Source organism: Carcharhinus amblyrhynchos, chromosome 18, assembly GCF_965287045.1.
Source record: "Carcharhinus amblyrhynchos chromosome 18, sCarAmb.v2.hapA, whole genome shotgun sequence".
In the NCBI taxonomy this organism is placed as follows: domain Eukaryota; kingdom Metazoa; phylum Chordata; class Chondrichthyes; order Carcharhiniformes; family Carcharhinidae; genus Carcharhinus; species Carcharhinus amblyrhynchos.
Genome location: NC_137341.1, coordinates 29,885,187 through 29,904,821, shown reverse-complemented (window position 1 = coordinate 29,904,821; position 19,635 = coordinate 29,885,187). Strand labels below are relative to the sequence as shown.

The window sequence follows — 19,635 nt, the reverse complement described above, 5'->3', positions numbered from 1 at the left end:
ATCACCTGCTGCACCTGCAGACTGGGTTTTTGCAACTCGTGCACAAGGACCCCCAGGTCCCTCTGTACCGTAGCATGCTGCAGCTTTTCGCCTTTTAAATAAAAATCCCTCCTACTATTATTTCTGCCAAAGTGGATAACCTCACACTTGCTAACATTATACTCCATCTGCCAGGTTCTCACCCACTCGCTCAGCCTATCCAGATCTCTCTGCAGACTTTCCACACCCTCCGCACAATTTGCTTTTCCACTCATCTTCGTGTCATCAGCAAATTTCGTCACCCTACACTCAGCCCCCTCCTCCAGATCATCTATATAAATGGTAAACAGTTGAGGCCCCAGCACTGATCCCTGCGGCACTCCACTAGTCACCAACTCTTGCAGAGACACGTTGGAGAGGCACAACTGTCCTTATGCTTACAACATGATGCAAGAGAGTGACAAAAAATAGAATTTTGAATCTTGGAAATGATTCGGCGAAGACACTGAGAACCCAGGAGCACAGGAATGTTCAAAATCTGCAAAAACACAAAGACAAAAGCACCCACAAAGATTGCAAGTGAAATTACTGGCTGCAGAGAAAAAGGAAACAAGGACAAAGAATGCTAGTAAATTACTGAGTGAATAAAAATGGCTGCAGTAATTCAATCCCAACTCCATGAAAAATTGGCAGTTTTTCCAATTACAATGGCAAAACTATTAGATTGCAACAGGCTCAATTAAGGAGACTGAAATAATAAGAGGAGTAATACTTTTAACATTGCTGGGAGGGAGAGCTACAAAGTCCACTGTAAGTCTAATAGATGAGCAAAGAAAAAGAGGACAAAGACTTTGAAAGCCTTGAATGCACATTTAGAACCTGTTATATATGAACGTTATGTATTCAACACTACAATTCACGGTGATACTGAGAACATTGAATGGTATGTCACAGAAGTAATACAGCTAGCAGGATAATGTGAATTCAGACAGTTAAAAGATGATCTGATTTCAGATACATTAATCCTAGGTTTGAGAGACCATTTGGTAAGAGCATGTCTACTGAAAGATGAGAAACTGATGCTGAGGAAAGCAAAAGACATTGTAATAACGCAGAAGCTATGACACAACAATCATACTATTTGTATGGCACAGCAGACCAGGAGATACATTATGCTGAGAGACAGTCCTAGCCGAAAGAGTTGAGCAATTGCAGACAAAGGGTAGGATGCCAATGCTGCAGAGCATAGCATGCCAATACACCACCCAATGACTGATCAGGTGGCAGCATGGACTTTATTGTATTGAGTCTCCACCTCAGTCTCAGGCTTCCACACTGGTGTCATCAACCACAACCTCAGCAGATAGCCCTTGATACCCACAAGCCATTCAGTGGCCTGGGGTGGTCTGTGAAGACCTTTGGAATATCCATGTGCCCCAGGATGAAACTGTCATGCTATCATACTCAATACACCTGGACAATCAATGATGGACTATGACTTGTAACCCAAAGGGGAGTCAGATATTAGCCCTCAGAATGTCTGTCCCATCTTCTCTTTCTGACTGACATACAACCAGCCCCTTGGTCTAGCATTGTTTTAGTTGTGGGAGTCTCTCCCATCCAGATACGATACCTAGTATCCCTGGCCTTTGGCAGCAGCATATGACAGATTGGGTGCTCATTTAGATAATATAGGTAGCAGTGAGAAGGTTCTCCTTGAAGAACGCTTGCAGTGTGATGTTAACAAAGAACCTTGCTCCAGTTAGCTGATAGACATAAAATCTTCAGCTTTTCATCAAATAAATGGAGGGAGTGCAGAGGAGGTTTACTAGGCTGATACCGGAGTTGAGGGGATTGAGCTATGAGGAGAGGCTGAATAAACTAGGCTTGTACTCGTTAGAGTTTAGAAGAATGAGGGGAGATCTCATTGAGACGTATAAGATGATGAATGGGATGGATAGGATAGAGGTGGAGAGACTCTTCCCGCTCAAAAAAGACAGTAGGACTAGGGGGCACAGCCTCAAGATAAAGGGGAGGCGGTTTAGAACGGAGTTGAGGAGGAACTTCTTCACTCAAAGGGTGGTGAATCTCTGGAATTCTCTGCCCGTTGAAGTGGTGGAGGCTGCCTCGCTAAATATTTTTAAGAAGCGGGTTGATGGGTTCTTGATAAAAGAGGGGATTAAGGGTTATGGGGAGAGGGCGGGAAAGTGGAACTGAGCCACGACAAATCAGCCATGATCTTATTGAATGGCGGGGCAGGCTCGAAGGGCTAGATGGCCTACTCCTGCTCCTATTTCTTATGTTCTTATGTTCTTATGTTCTTATAACATCTTTATTAGGAAAATGTAAAACACTTCAAATACTTATGACTGCTACAAGTCTGATTGTCTTACACTGTATCACACGTAAATGCTTCTATTCCCCTACAAATCCCCAATAAACCTACAATACAACCCCTATGGCCCCTCATCCTCACTATGCCAAGGTACCCTCCAAACAACCCTCTCGACACCCCCCAATGCCAAACCATGGCACTTAAATACCCATTTACACACTAAACACTGTATAGAATTAATTAATGCCATAGTTACAGTAAGGTGTGTAAAAATGCTTTAAAAACAGTTTTTTGTTGACAGTTTTCCATTCCCTTAAGTGTCAATCTCCCAGACCATTTAAAGTATCAATAGCAGAAACGACAAACAGTTACAAACTCTTGATCTTATGGAAATAAAAAATGTGCAATTGACAGCATAGATCAGAAAGCTAAATATGTAAATCAAATAATGTTTTTCCTCGGTGCAGGTGTTTCTGCAGGCTAATGGATTTCTGGACCTTCAGCTAAGAACGTACAGGGAATCAGAGTCGGTGGTGGGTGGACAATGGAAATGTCCATCGACCTTGACTGGGATTTTTCAGTTTTACTCGAGTGAGGCCATAAAATCCCACCCAATGAATCGATCCCCAAACTGTTCCAGCTACAAGTTCAATTGAGTGCTGACCTCCTGGCAATTCAACTGCAAGAAACATTGCAGCTTACTGAGAATCCTTTACTTTTATCTGACTTCTATTCCATCTGTTGCTTTAGTTCAACCAAGGGTGGCATAGTGGTTAGCATTGCTGCCTTGCTGCACCAGGTACCTGAGTTCAATTCCCAGTTTCTGTCATTGTCGGTGTGGACTTTCCACATTCTGATCTGATTAGGGATACGCATCATGGCTTTGTTCAGGGGAGGTCTTGCCTTACGAATCTGGTAGAATTTTTTGAGGAGGTGACAAAAACGGTTGACGATGGACGAGCCGTTGATGTCATCTTTTTGAATTTCAGTAAGGCGTTTGACAAAGTCCGTCACGGTAGGCTGGTAGAAAAGGCTAAGGCTCATGGGATACAGGGACAGGTATCTAGATGGATTGAAAACTGGCTGGGCAATAGGAGACAGAGAGTAGCAGTGGAAGGGTCCTTTTCTAACTGGAGGCCTGTCACCAGTGGTGTGCCGCAGGGCTCAGTAGTGGGTCCTCTTCTATTCATAATACATATAAATGACTTGGAAGAGGGCGTATGTGGTGTGATCAGCAAGTTTGCAGATGACACAAAGATGGCAGGATTGGCGGATAGCGAGGAGGAGTGTCAGGTGACACAGCAGGATATAGATAGGCTGGTATATTGGGCAGATAAATGGCAGATGGGATTTAACCCTGATAAATGCGAGGTGATGCATTTTGGAAGGAATAATGTAGGGAGGAGTTACATGATAAAGGGTAGACCTATTAAGAGTATAGAAATGCAGAGGGACCTGGCGGTTCATGTGCACAAGTCTCTGAAGGTGGCAACTCAAGTGGAGAAGGTTGCGAAGAAAGCTTACGGTATGCTAGCCTTTATAGGAAGGGGTATAGAGTATAAGAGCAGGTGTCTAATGCTACAGTTGTACAGAACGTTGGTTAGACCTCATTTGGAGTACTGCGTCCAGTTCTGGTCACCTTACTACCGGAAGGACATGGAGACCCTGGAGAGAGTGCAGAGGAGGTTTACCAGGAAGCTGCCTGGCATGGAAGGACTGGGTTATGAGGAAAGATTGGGTAAACTGGGGCTCTTTTCCTTAGAAAGACGAAGATTAAGGGGGGATCTGAAAGAGGTGTATAAAATAATGAAGGGTATAGATAGAGTAAACAGTGGCAGGCTTTTTCCTAGATTGGAGACAAATATCACAAGGGGCCACAAGCTTAGGGTGAGGGGGGAGAAGTATAATTTGGATGCTAAAGGGAGGGTTTTCACACAGAGGGTCGTGGGGGTATGGGATGCACTACCAAGTAAGGTGGTGGAGGCAGGCACACTGGACTTGTTTAAGGTTTACTTAGATAGACATATGAGCGAAACAGGGATGGAGGGTTATAGGAGATGGTTTTAAATAATGGTCAGAGCCTCGGGATGTTCCTGGAAATCTAATGCTACATGTGTTGATGTTTTGTCTCTTTTACTCCACAGGTGCGTCGGTCCACCTTGTTGTCTAACGAGGGGCATGCACACGGTGGGTCGTGCGTGGGCTGCTCTTGGATGTTTCGAGAGTGGCCTACGCATCGTTTGTGTGTGCTTAAAACTGGACCAGCAGATGGGCACCACAACAGCTCAGTGACTATCACTGCTAGCTGTGCAGATACATGGATTTGGGCCGGTATCTGTGGGAGTTTGCGCATTCTCCCTGTGGTTGCGTGGGTTTCCTCCGGGTGCTCCGGTTTCCTCCCACACCCCAAAGATGTGCTGTTAGGCTGATTGGTGTAACAAATTGTCCCTAAATTATCCTCCCCTGAATCTGGTTTCCAATGGGAGTACCATAAGCATAGACACGGGTCAAGGGAGGTGTAGGAAAAATACATTGTTAAGATAGCGGCGCAGGCTCGTTGGGCCAAAGGGCCTGTTTCCCGTGCTGTGTTGTTGTTCTTTGTTCTTTGTTCTATTCTCCCCATGTCTGCATGAGTTTCCTCTGGGGCTTCCTCCCGCAGTCCAATGATATGCGGGTTAGGTGGATTGGCCATGCTAAATTGCCCCTTAGTGTCAGGGGAACTAGCTAGGGTAAATGCATGGGGTTATGGGGATAGGAGCTGGGTGGGATTGTGGTCGGTGTCTCCCTCTGCACTGTAAGATTCAATGATAATTCTATGAAGAAATTATAGACATGCTATGAAAGGGACTGAAATCATTTTAACCTGTAATTTTTTTTTCTTCATCTGTTTCTATCCTTTGGCCCTGATCTCCCATGGAGTGCAGTGTCAATTGGAGTTGAATTGCCACTCCCCTCCTAAGCTTGAGATTCCCCAGCCTCGCAGCTGCGTGCTTCCCGCTGCTGGAAGCCAGCATGCTGTTTGCTAGTGATGGGATCTTCTGGTCCCACCATTGTCAAGGGGATTTTTCACTAATGTTCTCCCCGCACCACTGCAGGTGAGACTGGAGAACCCCAGTGGCATGTACGGCTAGAGAATTCTGGCCCTAGTTTTACATCTTAAAATCCAACTTTTTCTTTCTCTCCTCACTGTCCCTTTAGGCCTGGCAAGAACTGTCTACTGTGCATCATGTTCTCAAGATCTTGTGTCACTGGCAGCAGAGTTGAAGGTAAGCACATTATGTCCCCTTTGCTTGCAGAACTTTAAAAGTCCAGCCAGTCTGAAAAGCCATGGAGAAAGTAAGTTTGTCAGATAAGTGGACAGGAGCGTGGGTGGGCTAGAGTGAGAAGCTGGGGGTGAGGCTGTCTGTTGGAAGGCAGGTGGTTGATTGGTTAGGGGGTGCTTCAGTTGGTCAAGAGTGGCCAGGTGGTTGGTGGGAGCAGGTGGTAAGTGTGTATATTGGATGGTCAATGGGGTAGGTCGGGATCAGGTGCTCAGTGAGGGTATCAGATGTTCGGGGGTTGGGTGGTCAGTGGAGGGGGTAGGTTGTTCAGAAGTAGGGTTCAGGAGATTTGGGTGTCTGGAACAATTGGTCAACTGGCTGGGTGGTGATTAGGCATTCAGTGTGCTCAGGTTGTCAGTGGGTGAATGGTCCATTAGAGAGTCAAGTGATCAAGGGGTCCCATGGGGCAGTTAGGAGAATGTAGTCAAGAGGGGCTGAAGGAATCAGTGAGGGGTTATGGGGAGTCAGGGGATAGACAGGTGGAGTTCTGTGGGGGGATTAAGAGAAAGTGGCATTAAAAGTGATTTTAATTTTTCTAACCTTTTCTGTTAACAGTGCTGATAATACAGGTGGGACGATTTGAAGTTCGTGATGTATATCATATTTTCAGATGGTTCCAACTGCAATTGTGCAACAAACGTTTGAACTCCCCAGGAAATTGCTGTGCAGCATTACCTGGTGATATCTGGGGGTAGGCAGTAGTTTCTCGCCCCAGTTATTACATCCCAGAGCTGGGAAGTTATGGGCCATTGTACATATGAGATAAGATGTGAGCCATCACATTAAAGTTCTGGGCAATATTGTGATAACAAAGGCCTTCATTATTTTTAAATTCACAAAAGCTTGCTGCTGGAAATTATTTAAATCAGAAAAAGCACTTTCCAGGTAAGAACACTCATTAACCTCATGCATAAAAAAGCTTTGATCACAGGCAGTTTTCCAGCCACATCATGCCTGGCGTAGATTGTATTGGGGCAGGGTGAAGTTGGAGAATTGCAGGTGAAAGGTCTAGCACATTCAGCACTGGTGCAAAACCCCATTGCAATCCTCCCAGCCACTGTATCTGGATGTAATCTGGTTCCTACCCAGTGAGGGAACCAGATTAGCAGATTTAAAAAAGCCTTTAAATATGCTTAGTCCATTTTGAAGCCAAGTGCTCCCTGCCCCGAGATTCTCCAATCTTTGGGCACAGCAGGAACCCAATTAGAATTACTACTGATCTTGGAGCAGACTAACAGAGACAAGACATGATGGTCATACTAGCACAGGGGTGAGACGATGGGACTCGGGGGCTCGGAGGCTAATGCAGCCCTTAGGTAGCTGCGGACATGGCTAGGCCACTTCCACCTGGGAATGCCAACTTGACAGTGTCTGGCAATGCCAACTGACACCCTGTCAATGCCAGTCTGGCTGTGCCAATTATTGCCCTGGCAGTGCTAGGTTGGCTGGGACTGCCAGATGAGCACTGCCAGGATACTGGGAGCAGTTCCAAGGGAGCTGAGTCTTTGGGGGGGACATGGATCTACAGGGGTCATGGGTCCTGGTGGGGTGGGAGCCTGCGAATGATGGGGCATAGGGGGTCGTGAAGGATGGCATGAGGGGGGCTCACAAAGGGGAGGTCATGCAGTGGGGTTATTAAAGGGGGTCATGAAGGGGAAATGATTTGCATCACTGGTTTTCTCACCCAAAATGATACATAGTTATGTTTTAGGAAAATTGCACCCATAAGCTCTGTCCATGGCGGCATTTATTCTCGTCTGTTGGCACTTTCAGATTGTTTGGAGATTTGTGTTATCAATGTACAAGAACAAAATTAATTCAAGATAATTTGCCAAAGACATAAATGTAGAGCTATCCTGAATACTAACGTTCATTTTGATCATATATTGTGAAAGTTTCGCATTTCACTTAAAATTGATTCCCATTGTTTAACCAAAAATATAATCATGCAGGCTGAATCTAATTCTGAGAGTATGTGAAAAGATGACAACTTGTCTTAAAATTGCCCATGGGGTGAAGATCTCTTCACAGAGCAATGGAAAATTTATCAGTATGACAACATGAACAAATATATCGCACAAAGAAATCTTTATTGTTACAATATTGTCAAGATTACAGCATTACTGTTGTTGTTATCAAGGTTCAATGTTTTGAGGTTAGAGCTCTCCTGCTGGATATAATTACACTTTCATATGGCCCTAGAGAAAGGTTAGGATACATTTTTACAGTGAAATTTAATCATTAGAAAGTGCTGGAAAAAATTAAGACTGGCATTGCATAGTATAATTTATAACCTCAGGAAGTCTTGAAGTACATCACAGTGAATTAAACATACAAATTAAGAAGATGTGAAAGCCAATTTGCATCTAGCAAGGTCCCACAAATGACAATGAGATGTGTGACTAGATAATCTATTTTAGTGGTATAGATTGATATTGGTTCTTCCTTGAATTCTTACATGGAATCTACTGTGCCCTTCTGACATACCAGAAGGGGTCTCAAGTTTGATGTCTTATTTAATAGGCAGTCTCTGACAGTGCAGTACTTTCTTAACTATTGCTCAATCCTACTGTTCATAATCTCTATACCTTCTTCAAGCATGAGATCAACTTCTGACATCTCATCCTCTTCATCACAAAGATTGCCTGTCTCCAGCCCTGACTCAGCCCACCTGCCACTGAAACCTAAATCCCTGCCTCTCTAACCAAAAGATTTGCATATTTCCATTGTTTCTGGCTGGCCTTGCAATCTCCGCCACATGTAAACTTCAGCTCATTCAGAACTCTCCTCTAAGTATCCATCTCTCACCATGTCCTACTCACCCATTATCCCTATCCTTTCTGTCATCAATGGCTTAACTCCTCTAATTAATCCTCATGTTTCAATTACTTAATTCTCGCCCTGTACTATATGTATGTAATGTTCTGCAGCCCTACAATACACACTACCTGCCAACTCTCTGTTCCTCTACCTCTGTCATTGCCCCACCCTGCTCAACTTTGGCAGCCATACCTTCGAACGCACAGAATTCCCTCCAAAATTGGTTCACCTCCCTATGTCTTTAAGATCCTTCTCAAAACCTACTCTTTGAGAAAAGATTTTGGTCACATCTCCTGATGTCTCTGTTTTTCAGCATCCATTATTGTCTGATTATCCTTTAGTGAAGCACTTCTGATGTTAAAAGTATTGTGTGAATTCAAGTTTATTCTGTTGTATAAATAAGAAAATGAGTCAACTGAAGTGAACAGAAAGAGAATTACAACCTTTAAACTGGAGGGTGTAGCCATTAGTCTGGGCTCTTTGTTCACATATGTCAGAGTTCTACGGTTCCAAAATGAACTTTCAAAATCATCTGCAAATATCTAAATAAGATTCATTGTCTGTTGCATTGAATTAAAATAAATCTATTCCATGTTCAAAAGAAATATACAAGACAATTCAATATCTCTTCCAGTTACTTTTTCTGTATTGCTAAGACTCCTGAGTCAGATTGCTTTGTCCACCTCTTTTTGGTGCAGTACATGTTCAATGTTACCACTGACATGTTTATTCATATTGAAAATGGTATTTGTATCTATGATAATTGGCAATAGAAACACCATGATATTTCTGAGCAGTTCTGTACATGCTTCTGGCACTATAGAGAAGATGTCTGATACAATCCCAGAGAATACATGTGTCACGTTTTGTGTGATACACCAGCAATGTAAACTGGTTCCTGCAAATCCATCATCATTTGCATCTTCTGTTCTGTCAATATGCCCCCAACTTCTTTATCACGGGTGAATTTCAGGTGAATAGAATCAAGTATGGCATTCAATATCTGAATCAAATTTGGCTAATGTCAGCACAATTTTCTTATGGTCTTCATGGAAATCTATTCACAAATGTTGAATTAGTTTCTTTTTCATTCAAGCTGAATCACACTTAGCATTTTTATTGATCTGATTATTCATAGGTGGTTGAGATACAATTTAAATAACCTAAATATAAATATTTCAAAGGTTAAACTATGGATGTTTTGTGTTATTGAATGTTTGCATGTAGACATATGAAAAAATAATGAAGCTAACTCTGAGGAGAAGAAGTGCTAAATGGATTAACTATAGACTTTGTGGAATGTTTTAGGACGTGATCAATGTGCTTGATAAGAGGCTGTCAATGAATGTTATTTACATGGCCTTCATGGAGATGTTCAACAAGATTTTACATTATTTTAACAAAAATGCGAGAATTCAGAACATACTATGTTCAATAAAGAAATCAATAGATTTTTGGATACTGAGGGAATTAAGGAATATAGGGATAGCTTCAGAAAGTGGTGGAAGATTGTGTTAAATGGCACAGCAAGCTTGATGGCCCAAAAGATCTACTTTCACTCCAAATTCTTATTTTCTCATTGGTGTGCGTAGGGAAATGGAGCATTGGAACAAGAGTGGGCCATTCAGCCCTTCAAACATGTTCCGTTATTCTGCCAGAATTGATGCAAGTTCATTGACCTGAATTGTTAACTCTGCTTCTCTCTCCATGGATGTTATCAAATCTGTTGATTATTTCCAGCATTTTCCACTGTTGTTGTATTTTATTCTCCTCTGCTCAAAGTACCCACATGGACAAAATCTAATCCCTCCAGAGAATTTTTGAGAGAATTGAATCATATCCCCTTGGCACTTCCATTTTTTAAGCAGTAAGTACCCAGCTACCTATCCTGATAACATACAGCCCTTAAACAAGGAATCAGTCAAACCTTTTCTAAGGCCTTGATACCTTGTGAATGGACCAAAGTTGGAAATCATATTATAGATGTGGTTAAACAAAGACATTGCACAAGGTAAGGATCTTATATATCACGTACTTTTGCAATGGCCTCAGGGTGACTGTTATTGTCCATCAGTGATTCTTGCACTATGATAGGTGGGAGATTTTTGGCTTAGCTGCCTTTAGGGCACAACACAACATCCAGCATTTGAACTTGGTCAGAATACTCCCGATAATAAGAAACTTTGACACAGTTAACAATTGTTTGATATCAAATCACTTTATGAGCAAATCATTCTACAAAAATAGAAAGCACAAACAAGACCAATACATCATTTCAGTAAGAATTTTCATCATATGAAACTATAGGACATAACATGAAAGCCCTAAAGTACACAACTAAATTTTTATCAGTATTCAAATTAGTAAGATACACAAAGTTTATAATTTTTAAAATCATTCACAGGATGTAGGCATCACTGACAAGGCCAGCATTTATTGCCCATCCCTAAATGCACATAAGGTGGTGGTAAGCTGCCCAATTAAATCACTGCAGTCTATGCACTAGGTACATCACTGTTCTGTTAGTTAAGAAGTTCCAGGATTTTGACCCAGTGACGAAGAAGGAATGATGATTTATTTCCAGGTCAGGATGGTATGTGGTTTGCCAGTGATGGTGTTCCTATGCAGCTGCTGCCTTGGCCTTCTGGGGGTAAAGTTCATGGTTTTGGGAGGAGGTTTTCAAGAAGCCTTGTATCTTGCATTGATGGTGCACCATTGGTGGAGAGAGTGAATTAGGTGTGTTATACATTCTGCAAGGCTATTTGAGTCGTTAAAACTGCAATAAGCTGTACTTGGTCTTATAAGTGCTTCTGTATTGTATTCTGTAATGATTATTCAAAATGCATTGGCCCTATTTGGGTGTAACCATTAATTGCCTCCAAAGATTTTCTTTCTATTACTTGGTTATAGTCCTGTCTGATCCGACATTCCTCACATCCACTTTCTGGTCCTTTCCTCGAACCCATTGGTTCCCTTACTGATCAAAAATCTATCGATCTCAGCCTTAACTATACACAAGGACTCTGTCTCCACCGCTCTCTGTGGCAAAGAGTTCCAAAGATTTACAACCCTCTGAGAGAAGAAACTCCTCCTCATCTCAGATTTAAACTGGTTCTCCTTTATTCTGAGACTGTGCCCTCTGGTCCTAGACTCTCCCATGAGGGGAAACATCCTCTCAGCATTTACCCTATCGAGTCCCTTAACAATCCTATATGTATAACCAAATGTTACTGTTGATTTTTCAAAGTATGAAAATGATCTTGAGTTTTAAAGCACATTGCAGAGACATGAATACGACAACTCTGAATTGCTGTACAGAAAATGTAGCCATTTCAAAAAAAAAGTGACCAGAATACTGAGTATAAAGTAGAGTTTAATGAGTCTTCCCTATCCAATGTCTTTTTTTTCACTAACAATGCTCTAGGCATGTACAATTCTGATGTCGAACTGCACCATTAAGTGTGGAAACATCACTGAAAGTTAAAACTCTGCCTCCAGGTAATGACTTTCCTGTAGTGATGCTCGAGATTTCACCAGGAACCAAAGCACGGTTCCAAATTGTGAATCCAGCCAAACTCCCTACAAAGGACTCAGTATAGTCAAAGCCTCCTCCCACATTATCCTGTTCCTGGCCTATTATAAGTATTCCACCAGTTGGAATCTCATAGCCTTTTTGGAATTTGGAACCAGCTGCTGCCAGACGCCTGTCTATATAGTACCAGTACTTACCCTCGAAGGAAGACCAGATTATGCAAATATGGTGCCACCGGCCATCTAACAGTGGTGTCACAGGAAGTTCCCTGAATGCCGGATCTCCAATTACAAAATGGATGGTGGTTTGTTTGCTTGTATTTCTGCCATGCAGTACCAATTTGTTGTCATTATCCTCTGTTGCATACGACAGCATAGTTCCCAAATAGTTTGATATGGTTCTGAGCCAAGAGCAGATGGTCATTTCAAATAGCCCGGTTGAAAAGCCTTTGCCGAAGGTTGCATAGTTCTCAGTGGAAGAATTGGGAAAGTGCATCACTGAATTCACATTGCAGACTGCAAGAAGAGAAACACATGGATAATCAAATGTCATAGAGTCATAGAGGTTTACAGCATGGAAACAGACCCTTTGGCCCAACTGGTCCGCGCTGCCCTTTTTTTTAAACCCCTAAGTAGTCCCAATTGCCCGCATTTGGCTCATATCCCTCTATACCCATCTTACCCATGTAACTGTCTAAACACTTTTTGAAAAACAAGATTGTACCCGCCTCTACTACTACCTCTGGCAGCTTGTTCCAGGTACTCACCACCCTTTGTGTGAAAATATTGTCCCTCTGGACCCTTTCGTATCTCTCCTCTCTCACCTTAAACCTATGCCCTCTAGTTTTAGACTCCCCTACATTTGGGGAGTATTAAATGTGAGTATTACAAGTAATGCATATCTTAAGCAATAAATATTCATTGGTCCTCACTTTTCAGATCTTTGTGGTATCAAGTATGCCAACTTTTGTTGCACATGACACCAAATAGTATCATCCATTGCGACATAATGGAAGCATATAGACACTCTATGATATCTGCAAATTTTAAGTGTAAAACAGATTGAGGGTTCTTACAGCCTTTATAAAAAGTTAAACTAATTTTCTGTGAATATGTTTTTAATACCTTAAACCCCTGAACTTAATCCACTACTGCCAAATATGGATCAAGCTTCCAACTAAATATACAATTAATGTAAGTAGACATTTACATTTTCAGGATTGAAAAGGGTGGCTCTGTTCATTAAGAGCACAATGACAATTATCAAAGTGGAGATTCTATTAGTGCTGTGGGTGCTCAGGGAGAGTCTGTCTTGTCTATGTTAGTAAATAATAAGGGATCTGTTATCACCTTGGGTGTACACTGTACAGCAATAATTAGAGGGGAAGAAATTCAGAGGAAGGTTTATGGGCAGGTTGGATGTTTGCTATAGTATCAGAGTTGTAAGAACGGGGAATGCTTGGGTAGGCTCCTGAGGAAGGCTGGGATAAGAATATGCACAATGTATTGATTAAGCAAAGAATGATGTGCCTTTGCAGCCCCTTTACAAATTGATATTTTGTGGTCAAATTGAGAAGTCTTCTGAAACATACTAGAGTATAAGACCACTAGAAATAGGAAAAGGAGTAGGCCATTCGGCTCCTTGAGCCTGCTCCACCATTCAATATGGTCATGGCTGATTCCTCACATCCACTTTCCTGCCCTTTCCTCGTAACCCTTGATTCCCTTACAGATCAAAAACTTATCCATCTCAGCCTTAAATATACACAAGGATTATATCCCCACAGCTCTCTGCTGCAAGGAGTACCAAAGACTCACAGCACTGAGAGCTGTCATAGCCTAAAGTGAAAATAACCTCCGTTTGCACTATAACTTTTTCTTTTATGGCCTTCTGATAAACCAGTACAATACCTGCACAAAATAGCCAGAGTATTTGATCTTAAGTTTGTAACACATTTTAGAGTCTTCATTGCCAGAAAGATCTGTATTGGTAAGCATCATCCACATCAAGATAGCTACAACCATTCATTTTCTCTATTATTGTATTCATTCTTAGAAATGAAGATCCATTAAATTCAACTGTGTGCATTCATCATCTGATATAATTTGATGGTTTTTGTAATAATGTCTAATGTTAAGCATTAGTTAATGTTGGGCTATTTTTGTTTTTTTACCAATCTTTTTTCCTATATAAACTGTGTTCACCAGGGACCAGCACCAGGGACCCTGGTTCGATTCCCAGTTTGGGTCACTGTCTGTGTGGAGTTTGCACTTTTGCCTTTTCTGTGTGTGTTTCCTCCAGGTGCCCCAATTTCCTCCCAAAGTCTGAAAGGCATGCTGGTTAGGTGCATTGGCCATGCTAAATTCTCCCTCAGTGTATCTGAACAGGCGCCAGAGTGTAGCAACGAGGGGATTTTCACAGTAACTTTATTACAGTATGAATGTAAGTCTACTTGTAACTAATAAATAAATTTTAACTTTAAACTTTCTTTCATTAACTAATTTTAATGAATGAATTAATTTGATTTAACTGTTTATTTCAATGCCTATTCAGGGCAGCATGATGGCACAGTGTTTAGCGCTGCTGCCTTACAGCGCCAGGGACCGGGTTCAATTCCTGGCTTCGGTCATTGTCTGTTCTCCTTATATCTGCATGTGTTTCCTTCGGGTGCTCCAGGGTCCTCCCACAGTCTGAAAGACGTGCTAGTTAGGTGCGTCGGCCATGTTAAATTTTCTCCCTCAGTGTACCTGGAGCGTGGCGACTTGGGGATTTTCACAGTAACTTCATTGTAGTATTAATGTCAGCTTACTTGTGACACTAATAAATAAATAAATATTTACACTATTGTAAATGTTAGTCTTTCAATTGAACGATAATTTGTTACAAAATGCTCAGTGCTGTAGCTTCACTGGAGATACTTAACTCACATTAAGGTACAACTGTTCCAAAGTTACCAGTCTGAGAACAGTATGTTGTAGAGTGCAGGTCAGCAGATACAAATTCTAGCACTCCCTTTTCTCTCTAGATTGTCATGAAGCAAAAGAACTGTGTATACATGCAGATATTGTTTCAGTCAAATGAATCATTTACCCGTTATAATTTCTAAATAATTCCTTTATTCAAAGTATTTTCAGTTCAACTACTCCAAGTTCTAAAATTTGTCACTTGCTAAAAAAGGTTGCATACGTTTTCAGGTTCCCATGGGCATACTTTATTCTAAATGGTCCCCAAATCACTCAAATCCTGTGCTCGTCAGAAGAAATTTTGTGAATTCAAACTTTACGAAGTTTGTTAAACTTTTAATGATCTCAAGTCACTCCTTGTCCTTCTCTTCTCCAGAGATTAAATGACCCGATTTAGACAACATGTCCTCATCACTTCACCCTCTGAATTCATAAATTTTCATTGCAGCCTTTGTTCAGACTTGCTGCAATCATCCTATAAAACCTATCTGTCATACGGAGAACAATGAATGCCACACTTCCAGGTGTGGCTTCACCAAGATCCACACCAATTTAAAGTTTAAAGTTTATTAGTGTCACAAATAGGCTTACATTAACATTGCAATGAAGTTACTGTGGAAATCCCCTAGTTGTCACACTCTGGCGGCTGCTCGGGCACACTGAGGAGGAAATTTAGCATTGTCAACGCACCTAACCAGCACGAATTTCAGAATTCCAGAAATTCAGGAGGAAACTGGAACTCCCGGAGAAAACCCATGCAGGCATAGAGTAAACATGCCGTTTCCTCACAGACAGTGACCCAAGCCAGGAATCAAACCTAGGTCCCTGGCACTGTGAGGCAGCAGTGCAAACCACTGTGCCACCTTGTCACCCTTCTGGTTTACAAGTCACAGTAGATATTTCAAAATTTTATGCATGTTGTTTTTCACCATTTGTGCATGCTGAGCCTATGATTTTTAACAATGCATGCACCAAAATCTCCAATCCCTTTTTTATTCATTTACAAGTCAAACTCCATGACTTTACACTTATTCAGGCTGAACTTTCTTAAGTCTCTGCCAAGTGACATTGATCATAAATAGTTGTGTGATATTAATATGCATTCCTCTACATTTATAGAAAGTTAATTTAGATGCTCCATGGAAGCAATTTGGCAGTCACATGCTCTGGACCCCTGACCTTTCTGCAGGCTCTGGTTTCTTTAAGATGATGGCTATTCTAGGGTTGGGGGTTGGAGCTGAGTTATATTGTTGAGACAAGAGGGGGGGAGGGTACAGTTACTGAAGAATCAGCAGTTTGAAAGTATTAATTTTACTAAAATACCCAGTCATTTGAATGCTGCCCAAAGGAAATATCCTACACGCAGTACAGTGCTGACATGTCCCTGCCCAAAATTCACTTTGCCTTTGCAAATGTATGTTGGTGTTTCTAAAATGAAGTCCCTCATTTTTGTGTCACATTCCCCATTGCAGTCTTTTAAATGCTGACTTAAATATTTGTTTTAAAAATGTTCCAGGGTGAGCAGGGACTGAACTATCTCTTGTTGCATTTGAAGGCTTGGATTTTATGGAGTTGGAAAATAAGTTAACCTAATCCAAGCTGACATGTACATTTTAAGCAGTGCCTGGGAATGATCATAGAATCCTACAACGCAGAAGGAGGCCTTCAGCCCATCCAGTCTGCACTGAACACAATCCCACCCAGACCCTATCCCCATATTCCCATGCATTTACCCTAACTAGTCCCCCTGACACTAAAGGGCAATTTAGCATGGTCAACCCACCTAACCGGCACATCTTTGGAAGGAAACTGGAGCACCCGAAGGAAACACATGCAGGCACGGGAGAACGTGCAAACTCCACACAGACCGTGACCCAAGCCAGGAATCAAACCCGGGTCTCTGACTCTGTGAGGCAGCAGTGCTAACTACTTTGCCACCCTGCCAACCATGGTATATAAAAGAGGCTAATATTTGAATACAGAATTTTTTTTTACTTAAATCAACTTCTGCTTTGTAAATTAGCCACATCATCTCCCCAGCCCTGTTGGAAGTCAGACATACTTGAACCTTCTTTTTTGGAGATTGGCAGCTTGGCAGAGGGTGCCTGGTTAAGGGGTTTTGCCCGGTGCCCCAGTGGTGCTGCGGCTGCTGCTGACTGCATGGGGCTCGACTTTACCGAGAGGGCGTCATTCTGCAATGCACTTGTCATTTGCTCCTCAAAACTGGCTATTTTAACGCCCTGGCCCTTAACCTCATCGCGAATGCTCTCCATTTCCTTCTGTAGCTTGCTCCTGCTGGTGGCCAGTGCACCGATTGCCTCCCTCTGCTGCTCCACCTTCCTGGTCAGGTTGGTCACCAGCAAATCCTGCTCTTTCTTGTCCCTCGACACCTGCTTGCTTCGCTCGTTAAGGACCTTCTCCAAGGTTGACATCTTCAGGTCGATTTTCTTGGCTTTCTTCTGCAGTTTCTTCACCCAGGATTTTAAGCTCCTGATGTCACTTTCTGCTGCAGTGTGGAACCTGTTCGCGGTGGCGCTGATGTTATTGAACTGATCGGTTAGCGTCTGGAGCCGAAGGTCTACATTGGAAGAAACATTGAAGTTTTCCGAAATGATCTGTAAGCGGGTCAAGCTAAGATCTTGAAATCGCCGAAACTGTGGCAATGAAATGGGAGAGATACACATTAAAAAGAAGCTTCACCAAACACCACGCTTAAATACATTTTAGCGAATATTGCCTTGGATCAATTCCTTTTGCTGAAACCCTCTTTAGGCAGATGAAAGACATTTTCATTTCTATCTCATAATAAAAGCAAATTACTGCGGATGCGGGAATCTGAGCAAAAACAGAAAATGCTGGGAAATCTCAGCCAGTCTGACAGCCTCTGTGGATGGAGAATAGAGCCAAGTCTGGATGAGGAAGGGTCTAAAAAGATTTAGCACTGTGGACAGACAGGGCGAGCTAGCCATCCTGCCTCTCTCCCCCCAGTAAAAAGTCTGACAACACCAGGTTTTAGTCCAACCTATTTATTTGATAATATACTCGCAAGCTTTCGAGGGGTTACCCTCTTCGTCAGGTGAATGGAGAGTGAATGGAGAGAACTCTCCATTCACCTGACGAAGAGGGTAACCCCTCGAAAGCTTGCGAGTATATTATCAAATAAATAGGTTGGACTAAAACCTGGTGTTGTCAGACTTTTTACTGTGTTTACGCCAGTCCAACGCCGGCATACCCACATCATCTCTCCCCCCACCCAGGGGAACTGTCTTCAGCAGGCACACTCTATACAAAGCCAGCCCCAACCAGAGCTGCAACCCAACAACCAAAAGGGAAAATCTCTGCAGGTCTGGCAGCATCTGTAAGGAGAGAAAAGAGCTGGCGTTTCGAGTCCAAATGACCCTTTGTCAAAGCTCTGGAAGGGAAGTGGCAATGAGTTAAACACTGGATAAAAGCAAATTCTGAAACCAGAAGAGAACATGCTGGGACTGCACCAAAGGCTGCGGTCAGGTGTTTTCCTGGACCCACCTGCTCCTCCAGCCGTCTGAGCCGCTCAAAGAAAGGTTTCCTTTGCTTCACACTCTCGGGAGGCAGCGAGCCGCTGACATGCAGGTTGCAACAAATCCAGGTGACAAAAATCCAGTGAAACCTTTTGCTGAAACCCATTCCTTAACGGTGGAGTAGAATATCTCTCCCAGCAGAGACTGAACTAAACCTGTAAATGAACGGTGGCTGGTGATGGTGTGGTGTTTGTGGGGAGGGGAGGTGCGGGGGATTGTTTTATATTTGGCAGCTAGATCATTTACATGATTGATGGCTTTCATCTCCCCTGGGTTCTGTTACTGGAGCGGGGAGGGGGAATGGGAATAAAGGCAGTCAGTTCAGTGAGATGAGATTTGCAGACTCTCTCCTCCGAATGCATTGAAATGATTTCCAACTGTTGACATAGTTTTCCGGTAATGAGATGCGACGCCCTTGAAGTACCACAACTTGATCTGCAGTGCCTGAGCTGTTTCTCGGGTGGGAGTGTATAGTAAAAACAGAACATGCTGCAAATACTCAGAGAGGGCAGTGTCCCTGAAGAGGAAAGCAGGTTTGGAATTTTTTTTTGCGGGGGAGGGGAGGTGAGGGTAGGTGTTCACTCTTCACCGTTCTGATCAAGGAATTCCAGCAGTTTGAGGTTTTTAATCCCTTTCTACAGTCTGCAGCTCACTGTCAATTTAATCACAGTGCGTTGAATCTTTTAGTTGGGCTAAAACAGACGCAATCAGTTAACCAGAGGAACAGGGGAGATCATAGAATCCCGACAATGCAGAAAGAGGCCATTTAGCTCATCGAGCCCACAATCCCACCCAGGCCCTTTCCCCTTAACCCCACATATTTACCCAGCTAAAGTCCCTGACACTAAGGGGCAATTGTACATGGTCATTGCATCTTACCCGCACATCTTTTGGGATGTGGGAGGAAACCAGAGCATCTGGAGGAAATCCACACAGACACAGGGAGAATGTGCAAACTCCACACAGTGACCTGAGGTTGAATTGAACCTGGGTCCCTGGCGCTGTGAGGCAGTAGTGCTAACCATGCCATGCTGGTGATCAGCAATTGTTGAAGCAAATGTTTTCACATTAGTTATAGAATGCACACTTGTTCGAAACACATAACATTGGTAAGTCAAGGCGTGGACAA

At 42.7% G+C, this 19,635-nt stretch overlaps 1 protein-coding gene across 1 annotated transcript; it reads right to left on the bottom strand.

Moving 5' to 3' along the window:
* Positions 1-10,685: 10,685 nt before the first annotated feature.
* ptx4 (pentraxin 4, long) lies at positions 10,686-18,686 on the bottom strand. Its single transcript, XM_080206102.1, has 3 exons — positions 18,475-18,686; positions 17,012-17,603; positions 10,686-12,501 (listed from the first exon to the last, which is right to left on the bottom strand). The coding sequence occupies exons 1-3, from the start codon at positions 18,610-18,612 to the stop codon at positions 11,864-11,866; spliced, it is 1,368 nt and encodes a 455-aa protein (XP_080062228.1). The 5' UTR covers positions 18,613-18,686; the 3' UTR covers positions 10,686-11,863.
* Positions 18,687-19,635: the final 949 nt, after the last annotated feature.

What these genes read in the sequence shown, in the direction of transcription:
- ptx4 (XM_080206102.1), bottom strand. Translation starts at nt 18,612, where the DNA reads ATGGGTTTCAGCAAAAGGTTTCACTGGATTTTTGTCACCTGGATTTGT. An exon ending in TCAGACGGCTGGAGGAGCAG is followed by an intron (nt 17,604 to 18,474) that starts GTGGGTCCAGGA and finishes TCATTGCCACAG; the next exon opens with TTTCGGCGATTTCAAGATCT. An exon ending in CTCCAAAAAAGAAGGTTCAA is followed by an intron (nt 12,502 to 17,011) that starts GTATGTCTGACT and finishes CTCTTCTTGCAG; the next exon opens with TCTGCAATGTGAATTCAGTG.